This window comes from Petromyzon marinus, chromosome 12 (genome assembly GCF_048934315.1).
Source record: "Petromyzon marinus isolate PM22_M1 ecotype Great Lakes invasive population chromosome 12, UKy_Petmar_22M1.pri1.0, whole genome shotgun sequence".
NCBI classification, from domain to species: Eukaryota; Metazoa; Chordata; class Hyperoartia; order Petromyzontiformes; family Petromyzontidae; genus Petromyzon; species Petromyzon marinus.
The window spans coordinates 14,151,337-14,164,480 of record NC_133678.1 but is presented as its reverse complement, the minus strand read 5'-3'; the positions used below and the strand labels follow the sequence as shown (position 1 = coordinate 14,164,480).

Here is a 13,144-nt window from a genome sequence, read left to right as displayed (position 1 = left end):
CGACGCAACCGCAACAACGACATGTCGTCGCTCTGGTGCCGACCCCATTCGGCCAAAGTCAGCCCCAGCAAGTCGTCACTGGCCGTTGGATCTGCATGATCTGACATCGGTGCTGAGGCGACGGGAAGCGCGGCGGGACACCGTTTCGAGAGGCGCGACCTGCGCAGGCAGTGACGGCTTACAACGGCTAGAGCCCAAAAAGCATGCACGTTTTTTGAGCCGGCGGGAGGCGAGACAATGCATCGGCATTCGTGTGTTGTGCACCCTTACGGTAAGTAACATTGAAATCATAGTCCTGAAGGACTTCGAGCCACCAAGAAAGCTGACCGGACGTTTGGTCAACCCGCAGAGCGTACTGTAATGCCGAATGATCACGGTAAAATGCTGACCATACAGGTATGGCCTGTATTGCTGAATGAAAAAGACAATGGCCAGCAGCTCACGTCGGGTAACACAGTATCTTTGTTCAGCAGGAGACAAAACTCTGCTACCATAGGCAACGACCCTTTCAATGCCATCAACCTTTTGGGACAGAACACCCCCAATCCCCGTATTGCTCGCGTCGGTGTCCCAACACGAATGGAACGGAAAAATCGGGGTATGCAAGGGACGGTGCCGTTACGAGTGCGTTCCGCAAGGAGTCAAATGCGGCCTGTTCCGCGTCCCCCCAATGAAACATCACCCCTTTGGACGTAAGGGCATGAAGCGGTTTGGCAATCGTCGCGAAGCCAGCAACAAAACTGAGGTACTATGACGCAAAACCAATAAAACTGCGAACATCGCCCGCAGATGTAGGGGTCGGCCATTGGCGAACGCATTTGGTTTTTTCAGGGTCGGTAGAAATTCCCGAGCGGCTGACTATGTGGCCCAAATAGCGCACAGACTCGCGCAGAAGGTGACACTTCTGCGGCTTGAATTTTAACTTAGCGTCCCGCATTTTCAAGAAGACGGCACGCAATCGCTCAATGTGTTCGCCGAACGTGCGGCTAAAGACGATGACGTCGTCAAGATAAATGAGACATGAGTCCCATTGGAGCCCAGCGAGGACCAGCTCCATGAGCCTCTGGAACGTCGCTGGGGCTGAGTGAAGACCCATGGGCAATCTATTAAACTCAAAGTCCCTGTGGTGTCCGAAAAATAGTCTTAGGTTTTGACGCTTCTTCGAGGGAGTTGCCAAAACCCCGACAGAAGGTCCAAAGTGGAGAAATAGTGCGCCCCTGCCAGGGCATCCAATGACTTGTCCATATGAGGGAGAGGGTAGGCATCAGCTACCGAGATTTTATTTAGGCGCCGAAAATCAATGCAAAACGAAGACTGCCATTGTGCTTTTTGACCAGTACTATTGGAGCACCCTAGGGACTAGTGGAAGGAGAAATGATATCGGCCTCCAGCATGTCATCCACAGCCGATTTAACATGCTGCTTCTCCGCCGGGCTAAGCCGAAATGGGTTTTGTCGAATAGGGGCAGCGTCACCAGTATCAATGTGGTGACGCAGCAGCTTGGTGCAGCCAATATCAAATTTAGATTTACTGAATATATCAGAAAATTCTCGCAGAAGAGCGCGCAATTTAATTCGCTGCGAACCAGACAGAACACCTGTGTCTGCGCAGAGCACGTCCAACCATTCCTCATCTGATTCGGAAGGAGGTGGAACCTGTGGCACGACTCCGGTCCCCAGGGGCGCCGGAGTCGCGTGAGCGAGCACAGTTCTTTGCGGAATGATGGTTGTGGACAATCCGACATTCAAAACCTGCAAGAACGGCTCCCTGTCTGCTGCTACGAGGGTCTGTGCAGCCATTAAATCCAACCTTTTAACAGCTGTGTTCGAAGGTCCCAGCAAAACGCCATGTGCCGAGGCGTCCGGGGCTAGCGTTTTTTTTAGTCGCAAGGGCACGAGCATTTGTGTCCCTGACGGAATACGGACTGTGCTGACGAACGCCTGCACAGAGGCATTTGCCGTGCGCAGATGTACGGGCGTAGGCAAGAACGTCATCCGTCGACGCGATGGGAGTTCGATGCAGCCTTGATCTACAAGGATCTTAATAGGCATTTTCGCGAGAAAGTCAGTGCCTAACAAACACGGCCAGGCGAGGGAGGAAGAGACCAAAATAGGCCCTGCCAATTTAATGTCACCAATCGAAATTTGCGCACGAATTTGCCCAATAATGCCCACCGAACTTCCATTAGCGGCGAAACACGGGATAGAAACACGTTCCAAGGGGCGGTATCGTATGGGCAGTTATTATAAATCAAATCCGAAATGATCGTAGCCAACGCACCGGTATCAACCAACACACGGAATTCTACACCTTCGATCGATCCGACAACCACGGAGGAACCCGCTGTCGCCGCGACCACCCTATGGGCTAACTCAGACCACTGTCCAGGTCCGAGTGGCCGCGAAAAATCGCCGGAACACCCCGCATGACATGCCGATTCGCAAGCATTTCTTATGGTGCGTTGCGGTGTGTATGGTGTGAATGAGGGCCGAGCGTGAGAGGGGTCGCGACTTGCCTGATTGTGCCGCGATACCGTGGGCGTCCTATAGTCCTGCCCTCGGTATCCGGAGGAGCGTCGTCGAGGCGCACGGCACTCGGAGGAGATGTGGCCTCGTCGGCCACAGTTGGAGCACGATACGTCGCTGCGTGGAGGAGGCCGTCCCCGCTGCTGGTCGTCGCGGCGACCCACATGGTCGGACGGTCGCCGGCCCGTTGACCTGGTCGCCATGAAGGCCCGGTCGGGGGAGAATCCGTTGTCCCTGCTGGCAGGCTTCGATGTCGAAGTCGAGGCGCCGATGGTCGAATCTGTGTGGAGCAATAGATGCTGTGTGGATGCTCCGAGCGGCTCGTAGTGAGCACACACTTTTTTCGTACACCGCTTGAATGACGATGCGCAGCTCGCGCGCCAGTTCCAGCATCTTCTGGAGGACGAAAGCATTTATGGCTTCATTGTCCATGCGGGGGTAACTCACTCCTGCCATCGCGAGTAGAGTGGTCCGGAACACTAGTGGAGACTCTTTAGGGTGGCGTCGCCTATCATAAAACCGGCTGCAGGTGTCAGACGGAGGCCCGTAGACGTCGGACATCCATCAGAGGGCCGATTGTAGAGTCGCCCTTTGTTGCCTGGGGATGGTGAGGAGCGAGGCGAGAGCGTCGTCATCCAGGGTGGCCGGTAGCGCTCGAAGCGCCTGTGCGTCCGAACAGGCCACCATTTCTTGGTGGCTCAGGAAGCGACGCTGGAACGCCGCCCAGTCGCCCCCTGTAGACGCGAATTCACGAAAGATGGGCAGGCGCTGTTGGAGGGCGGACGTCGTTTGATCCTCAGCCTGCACACTCTCGAGCCGGAAATCGGTGATCGCCTGGCCGATAGCGTCTACTGTATTCTGTCGGTACTGTGATGATGCGGCGTCGGCTGAGTAGCGTGAGTTAACAGCGTCGCGCGCTGATGACTCTGCGGGGTGTGATTGGCCCCCAGCATTCCCAGAATGCCCTTGGCTTCCGCTTCCGGCCACGTGGTTCCTCGGCGGGAAAGTCAAAATGTCCGTCTTGGCCGATGGCGGGAACATCCGCCGTCGGCTGATCCGATCCGCCCGCGACCTCCGAGTTGATCTCGTCAAGAATGGAGGCTGCAGCATTTAGAAGTTGGGCGAGACGGCTGTGTGCTGCCCGGAGTCCGTCCCCCATGGCAGGAGGAGCAACCGGCTGCTGAGCCGGTGGTTGGGCGGCTGGCAATGCGCCAGCATTTTCAGCGGAGTTGGCGGTTCCCGCAGGCGAGTCAGGGTTTTCTCCATTCTGACTTCGCACGTGGCCTGAACTTCTCGTTTCCATTTTTCAACCACTTCTGACTCCAGTTGTAGTGTTTATAATGACGAATAAACTTCTTATGAGGCACACTGTTTATTGTAATACTTCTCTTTACACAGTCCTTAACACACAGAAGGGTATACGGTCCCCTCACCCGATACCCTAAGAAGGTACAGCCTCCAGACTTAGCGTGACCACACACAGGTCTCTTCCTAACCTAAGGAGGTATAGCCTCCTATCTTGGCGGGACTTACTCACACGTCTACCGCTATCCTAGAGTCCTCCGGCTGGGACCTAGGGGAGGCTATCTGACCCACCGCTGGCCCGGCGGGTCTTGACCACTGGATACGCCGAGCCTTAGCCCTCAGAAGGGCTGGAAGGCTGGGTCCAGGGTCCTGGCTATGTTCAGCCCGGGCTTCGGTCTTCGTGTAGGGAGAGAACTCCCCGCGCTCTGCGCGGTCACCCTTCTTATACCCGTTTGTGGCCAGGTGCAACCAATCCCACATTCCCACGTGGAACTGTCTGATTGGTTCTTACCAAACTGTGGCTACGATCCACTTCACCTCGTCTGACCCAAACCGTTATGTACACAGAGGTAACGCTGCACTGCCCCTTTGATACCTAGTGGCAATGCAGGTTACCGAACAGTGAGTAGTTAACACCTCTACACTTATTATTGACTCAAGAGAAGTGATGGATGGAGTTGACCTCTGACCAGATTTGAACTTGCAACATTTGGATTGCAATTCAATTGTTCCAACCACAACTTCATTTGGTCATAGGTATACATTGTCGCACCTCCTATTAGCACAGTTGCCTATGTAGGGTTAAAAATAAGTTTGACATACAGTACATGCATGTGGATGCTGTTTTACTCACCCTGCAGGAGATGACACATTCTGTATAACTGTGTTGCTTTCTTTTTCAATTTCGCTTGCTATTCATGGATGACTGTCCAGAGCATTTGCCGAAGAGCTTCGCTGCCAAGCAAATGCTTGCCTGGAATGCGGTGTTTTGCTCTTGAACCACTATTCAGTGTTTCTAAACACAGAGCAGCTCTCTTGAATGCATATGCTGCTTCACAAGGTTTAATACAATGCAGTTCGTGTTACGTGCTTCAACATAGGAAGTGTTAGGAGTGTCAAATAAAAAAACAAAGGTTCCACATTTGCAATTGAACGAAGACAGATGAAAACTGCTCAACATCCTCATCATTAACACCGCCTTAGAACCGAGTCGGGTGACGCAGTGCTGTGTGTGCTGTGCTCCCAGTGACCCGAGTTAGATACCCAGCCATGGAAAACATGAATAGTGACTTTTATGTGATTTGGTTTTGGACACCTCCCATCACCAACCCGCACCAATGGTAAAATCTGGTCAAGTATCCCCTATGACACACACAACGTGGAAAGGCCCTCCTCTAGCATTATATTAACAAAGGGCTGTACGAGTACACAATCGATGAACGATGTACTAACAAGCAGATTGAGTACAGTATTGAGTGAGTGATGCATTAGCTGGCCGATTGAGTCCTGTTTTAAGTTAATGATGCATCAGCTGCCTAGCAGTGTATTGTGAGTATTGAGTGAGTGGCGCATGCGGGAGTGATGCATGGGTAGGCCAGGCTGACTGCAGCTGCTGTGCGTTGTGCGTGCGTGCTGCTCTTCTCAGGCAGCCGCCAACTCGGCGAACAGGGAGACGTCGTTCCTGCAGTGCCATGGCGAGCAGGACCCTCTCGTTCCCGCAGCCTTCGGCAGCCTCACGTCGCAGCAGCTGCGCGGCATGATGGGCTCCTCCAACGTCGACTTCAAGACCTACCCGGGCGTGCCCCACAGCTCCTGCCCAGAGGTGAAACAACAACAGCAACAGCCGCCTCCTCCTCAATCCTTTCATGGATGGACGGATAGAGCTAATGCATGAACACTTTCAACCTTTGTTTAACACATATGCTTTTGCGACCAATATTATCCATAATAGAGTTTTGTTGGGTTAGAATTGGAAATGTTGTGGGTTTACTTTCCAACACACCTGTGTGCTGAACTTGTAACGAATTGGCATGTTTTGTTTACGTGACAAACCTTACTCATTGGCGGTGTCGGGTGGTGCTGAGTTTAACGACACATTTATGTTTACAAGCCTTGTTGATGCATAGGCTGTGTGTCGTGGACTGTCTGATTGTCCAATAATATAAGGAGGGATAGTTTTTAGGGGGGAGTGGGTGCTGGGAAGAAAAATTACCCCTCCCTGCACATCCCATTGCCCTTCTTAGCATCGGTCAACCGTGTATGAACCACGCCCGTTTAGTCCTCTCTGTTATTCCCCACAGCCCTTCTGCAAGGCTGTGTTTACACAGGCAGCCTTCTATGCACCCATTATCCCTCTTTGAATTCCCTAAACACTCGATTCACTCCCCCCGAACTGTTGTGTTTGCTGAATGCTGTTTTAATGTAGATCACTGTAAGTAGGTGTAAGAGTGAGTGTGTGTGGAGGTGTTTTAGAGTCTTGGTCTTCATAATTTATGAATGTTTCCTTGTGAATATGTATGTGGTTGTTTATGTGTGTGTTTTTCTGTTATAGTGAGTGATCACACAGTTGGTGTGCACACTGCACTATAAATCTAGCAACCTAAGTCTGATATCTGGTCACAGCCACGATTTCTAGTCGCCTCAGCCTTAATAAGTAATATTTAAAAAAACTTTTTTTCAAACACGCTTTAATGAAATGTACCGTATTAGTAATGGAAGAACTCCACGACTCCAGGAAGTGGCCCCGAAGCTTGCCATAACGTTAGGGACCGAGGCCAGTTACAGCCAACGTCAGTTGACCATGGACAATTAGACCCAAGCCGAAACATAACATTAAAAAAGAATGTTTCAAAATATATATTTTTTATGATAGAAAATAGTATTGTCATCAGTATGACATAAGTATACCAAGTTCTACAGTCGATACCACATTGGGAAGTGGGTTAAAATTGAGTTCCAAGATTTGAGGATACAACGAAAACAACAACGACAACAACAGACAGAGTGAGTTAAATAAAAGCGTGTAATAGAAAGTGGTTGATGCGGTGTGTAAATATCAGCACTGGTATAGACATACGTGACCAAGCTCGGTGCCAGTCACACCCACACCTTGTCTGTGCTGGTTTTAACAGGTTCTCACTAACAGTACTTGCCCCCAACACTTTGAGTCACATGGGGTGGTTTTTGTCTTAGTATCCGTAGGTGTTTATGCATGTGTTTAGATATTTAATGATATGTACATGGTATCAGAGAGCAGTAGTAATGGAAAACCAGTTCCTACGATGTGACCTTCATATGTGGAGATTAAAGGCTTATCTGCCATGTGCTCACTACTCATGCTGTGTGTGTGCACGTGCTGAATTTGACTGCGTTTTCTAAAAAGACTACCGTGTTAAGCTCCCAGGAATATATCTCGGCGAGAATGCAATTCGCAACATTTGCCAAAATGTTCATATGTTTCTGCTCATGTACCAGTCGTATGTTCAAATGGTACATTTGGAAATGCAAATGAACAATATTTACTTACCATTTTGTTCATTTGCATCTAATTGATATAACCTACTACTATATTGTTCATATATAAAGCAACACTGTGTGGCCTGATGGGTGCAGTAAGTTAACTCCATTCAATGCATGTTTATGAGGATTTGACAGTGGTTGTCCAAACCAGAGACTGTTCCTTCTATAGAAATGTAGACATTCCAGCACTGTCTTATAGCATCAATAGAGGTGAGTGCCATCCCATTGCTCATCGCAGCAGGGAGACACTTGGAATTTTTGACTTGGCTGTAACATTGTTCCTCAGCTCGTATAGACCAACATACAATTTAGCAGTAGCAGCGATTGCATGCGATTTGAGCCACAGGCATTTTGAAATTGAGCAGTGAAATTCAGCAAGTGTTCTAGCTCCACTGCGTGCTTAGATTCTATCTGTGCGCATTGCCACATCTCTCTTGTCCCAAACATTTTTTACATTCTTGTATGTCTGAGTTGCAGTAATCGTAACCAGGCTGAAACTCATGTCAAATCGATAAACTTGTGAACCTAGCCGCGGGTGGGGCATGCCTGTGATGGCCGTTGAGAGAGGCGCACTTGGGTATGACTGCGTGAGAAGGGAGGTGACGAGTAAGGGGGCGACGGTCGGGATAAGTGGGCGAGGTAGGGGAGGTGGCCCTGGGGACGTTGGGGGTGCTGGATGACCTTCGTTCGATTAGCACAGTTGGCTACGTACGGTGTGAAAGAAGTCCAACTATATTTTTACAAAGTTCAGCTGGCTGGCTAGAGGGAAGAATAGACAGTCACATCCTAAGGACGTGTGAGCTGCTCGTTATGAAATTACTGCCTGTGAAATTATCTCACTGCTCAAATGAGCATCCAGAAGTGCTCCTCTCCATTGGCTGCCCTGAGCCAGTGGTGTTTTATCGATGTTGTCGTTTGTACCTGCCACCCACTACCCCCTTTACAGGAAATGAAAGACATCAAGCAGTTCATTGACAAGCATCTGCCACCCATCGACTGATGCCTTTTGCCCGATCACCCCTGCAGCCAGCCCTGCACCCTCCACCCATGGTGTCCGAACGAACTGAGCTGAGCGCTCCCCGTGCTCTCACCCACTCGCTCGCTCCAGCCTTCCTGTCTCGCCCTGGCCCTGCTGTCTGAGAAGTGCCCTAGCACAGGAGAGGGTTTATTCTTTGGTGCATCAAGTGCTGGAGTAGAGAGTGTGTGTTGGGGGAGAGTAACAAAGGGCGCTGCACACTGAAGGTGAAATGTACTTGAGCCACACGGCATCATGAGAAATATACCCACAGTGCCTTGCAGGTCCCCCAGAGTAGTTACATATGCACAGCAGTCTGATGTAGGTTTGAGTATTAGTACAATGAACGTTTGATCGTGTTAAACTTCACAGCAGCAAAGTGGCCACATTATGCTTCTGTATGAATATGTTTAATATCTCATCTCTAATTTTAAATTGCAACATGTCTGCCTGCTTAAATGGGCGTGGAATAGTGCTCATTATTTTTGGTGGCACTGAGCCTGTGATAAAAATTGCATGTTCCCAACAACCAATGTTGATTTACACAATATAGTGAACCTATTTTATCTGCCCTATAGGCATGAAGGGCTGAGTCGACCAACGGCTGGGATATGAATTCGCAACCTTTGGACTGAGTGAAGATCTTGTGCAGATATTTAGTATTCCTCCGGAATGGACAACATAAGGAATTAATTTCATGTTATTGTAAAGACCTTAACTTCTTGTCATTACTCTTAATAAAAATGAGCTATGTAGAAAACACTAATGCATAAGACATGCACTACGTATGCACTTAATTGGCACTCACGAATCATCTGCACTATGTGTAAACAATTCAACAGTGTCCATGTCTCAAATGAATGTTCTTTAAACAGATGGCTTTACTGAGTCTCACTGAGCTATGTGAGTTGAATCCAAATTGAGGTTAAACAAAGTATTTGCTGTGCACTCTGATGGATGTGCAGGGTGTGGGGCTCTTATATAGTTCTGTGTATCCAGAGTATCGTTCACCTTCACATGCATTGTGGACAGAACAGAGCATCGTTTGTGTGTTGGCAGAAAGGTAATGTCAGTAAAAAATTTTGTTGGTGAAAAAGTAACCAAATCGCTATTTCGTACAGGTTTGGCAATTTAGGCTCTGAAAATTTGTTGTGAAAATATACTTCTCCCGACACACGAATGAGGCACATGCGTGTTTTCCATCTGATGGGGATTTTCCATGGCTGGATAAATTGTGAGCTTTGCGTTGGTAAAAGGGCTGCTTGAAAGGGGTCATTGGCAAACGAAACCTCCCTTAATAAAATAACGGCAACATAAAGGTGCATTCTACGCTTCATGGCATTGGAACAAACGATGTTGAGATGTTTTGTGCAGGCCTTTCCCTATTTTAATGAAAGAATGAATGAATGAATTTGTTTACTTAGAAACAAGGTGACAGTCCGTTGATAGTAAATGCCTTTTGCAATGAATTCTGGACAGTGATCATTCAAACAATAAAAACAATGTTTCGAACCAGATGACAGCTCATCAGGGTGTAATGTCTCTTTATAAGAGGGCTGGCGGAATAAATAACCCGCTTGCAAACAGACCTGGGTCAAAGATAACGCGTCGCTCGGTTTATCACTCTTAAAATAAGTTGCAACTCAAAAACTCAAGTGTGATTTTTGAATCATAAAAACCGATGTCAAGATATGGCATTGTGACATCTTTATATAGAGAAAACTGCCGTTTGAATCAGCTCGTCGCTTGAGAGGAGTGTGGTGCCACTACATTTATCCAATTCATCTTGATCCCAGCTCCTGAGACTGCAGTGGATCCTCTTCGATGTCATGGAACTCTCACCTTGTGGAGGTGAAAGAACTTTCAAAGTCCATGAAAATTCTCACTGTGCCTGTGGGCTCGTCGTTGAGACGGGAGGTTCGTGTCGGCGTTGTTGGTTAGTATTGAGGCTGTTACGGATGACTCCATGTTCACACGATAATGATGTAATTAATTCTCACTTAAAAAAAATTGTAACCAATTGATGGCACGGGTGGGTGCAGTGTGCTCATCACAATGTCACATGGGGAGTTCACTTTTCCCATTAATAATTTAAAGACTTGCGGCACAAGCCAGTATATAGACATCCTAGCTTTGCATTTACAAAATAACACCTTGATTATGGGCTCCATCTTTATGTGTGAAGTCCATGCTCGCACACATTGCCCTTAAAACATTACCCCTGGGCTTCTGTGTTTGGTGTGGATGTACTTATTTAAGCTTATCCTTGGCTTAGTGCTAAGTTCTCAGCCTGACAACTGCTGTCGTTCTCAAGGACCCCGATTACACAAAGCTGATGGCTGTTCCAATTTGAGAGGGCAAAGCATTGTCATCAATTGTATATGGAGTCAATTTTAAGAAAATTATGCTAAATGTGGCTGTCATATAGAGAGACTGGCTGCTGCTCTAGGAATGTGGAATTGTGACTACTCCCTCACGGCCACGAACAAATGAACATCACCCCACACTTGTTAGAGCAGGGCTACAATGGCTATCCTTGCTGATACCTGCTGGGCTAATGTACGAATTCCAGATCAGTATACTTTGTGGTATATAAAATCGTCTTATGCATAGACTGACCTCTGCCACAGGAATGTGGAATCATCAGCCTTGGGCCACATCGAAACGAGGCCGCACCCAGCGCTTAATTGTATCACGCACACTTTTGATCACGTAAACACTTCATGACTGGCTTGGCAGGCATCTCATGTTAACGCGACTTCACTTGCAAGAGGACAAATGCCTTCGGACATACAGTACACTGTGCAAACCCCAGTGAACCTCCTATAAGCCTCCCGTATTGCCCACCACTCAGTTTGAACTTGCCGATCGTGAGGCCGGGTGGGTTGGTTTAAGCACACAGAGTCATGAATCGGTGTGCGTTCACAGAAACTTTCCATGGTTGGACCGGCGTTTGTTATGAATTGGTGCACTCAAGGCAACGGCATCACGTCCTTGAAAGCATTTATCCTTGAACAAAAGCGGGTGTGAAGGCAAAGAAGTCTTTGCAGTGATTTGCAGTTTGTAAACTGCCTGATCATTCACGAGAAATGCAAGTCACCCAAATTTAACTAACAAAAGTCAATGTCTCCGTGTGCCAATGAGCATTGGGCTGTGCTCATCTCTGGGGCAGTCGTGGAAATTCTACATTAAAGGCAGGGGCCAGTGTCTGCATAGGATATCCACTGTTGAATTATCACAAATGGGTAATCAGTTTGACATTTGTGATGGGCTGCATGAACTCCAAATGAAGTCCTCGCGATCTTTATTTTAAGTCGACCACAATCCACAGCACTACTAAGCTGGTTTTTCATCAAAATGCGTATGATAAGCTATATATTGTCATTTATCCTTTAATCTCAGGATTTGTGAGAGATGGCATAAGCTTGGGAGGCCTTCATCTCGTAATTTTTTTACCATGGCTGATGATGATTTTGACATTGTGAGACACATTCTTGGTTCTTTCGGTAAAGTCACGTAGAAGGGAAACAATAAAATAATAAAAATATAAAACAATAAAATTATCACGACGTTTCGACTGCAACACAAGCAATCATCATCAGGTGTGAAAACCACAGCAAGAACATTTGAAAAAAGTGGCGGGTTTTTTTTACGTTAGCACCACGGAGAGCGATTTGGCAGTTATTCAAATGAGCGAGTCCATATATGTTCGGAAAAGAGGAGGGGGGAGACGAAAAATAATGGATGCGGTCTGAAAGCCAATGTAAGCGTGAACAATCAATTAAGACCCGAATGGTTTATCAAATCCTTCCAATGATTGCTAAGCCAGAATCCATCTTCTCGGTTGAAATTGTCTCTGTGTTTGTATATGTGGATAGCCTCATGAACGAATCTCTCATGATAGCCAGATGGCTTGCAGAGAACCTCTGTCTTGGAGAGGTTATTTTATTGTTTCCCTTCTACGTGGTGACTTTACCGAAAGAACCAAGAATATGAATCCCTGCAGTCACGAAAGCTTTAAATCAAAATTGTGTGAGACGTCAACAGTAGCCGCCCTTGATAGAACCACGCAGACCCTGGGAAAGGTAAATATCCAGCGTGTGGTCGTGCCTCTTTCCACACTCCTTGCAACAGAAAGACACTTTTGTGGACAATTGCATTATACGGTCGCACCCCGTGACTCATTTTAATTGCAAATGTGTATTGCTATCTGGCTGAGTGGTTTTAGTGGTGTGGCATTGCCTCTGCGGAGGAGCCTTTCCCTCTATGCATTTATCTTGCCTTTGCACTCACGCATGGCGATGCACTTTCACTCTTGGTAGTTTGTGTGTGTTCATTGTGCACGCATCCATGGGTTTTATACAATTAAAAGTAAGTCCTTTTCATGGCAAGAATTCCCAGAGGAAATTTGTTTCACAATTTTCACAATTTAAATCTGGTTAACTTCTAATTACTCTTTGAAACCGTCATATAATTTTAACAGTTGCAATTACAGTAGTTTCCCACTTGTTATTACATGCTCTCGAAGATTGATCAACAGTACCGTATCTTGAAGGATATTCGTAAATAGTTTGCTGACATTTAAAAAAAACCTGTTGTATCCCAATCAAGCTTCTGCCTCAATGTAGGTGGTACTGTGGAGAGAGCGCTTGGCTCGCAAGCAGAAAGCGTGCGAGTTAAATTCCTGGCAAAGGTCTCTACGCACGCCATCATTCTTTCAGGGCTGATGCAGTGAATACCACTTTCGAAAAGTCCAACGTGGCTCCTGCTATGGGAATAT

At 47.6% G+C, this 13,144-nt stretch overlaps 1 protein-coding gene across 1 annotated transcript in view; it reads left to right on the top strand.

Moving 5' to 3' along the window:
* The window catches only part of LOC116941515 (acyl-protein thioesterase 1-like), a 40,872-nt gene extending 30,991 nt beyond the window's left edge, over positions 1-9,881 (top strand). Inside the window, exons 10-11 of the mRNA XM_032952656.2 lie at positions 5,476-5,652; positions 8,296-9,881. Of these exons, the coding sequence (XP_032808547.2) occupies positions 5,476-5,652; positions 8,296-8,349 (231 nt within the window). The 3' untranslated portion in view covers positions 8,350-9,881. The remainder of the gene's footprint in view (positions 1-5,475; positions 5,653-8,295) is intronic.
* Positions 9,882-13,144: the final 3,263 nt, after the last annotated feature.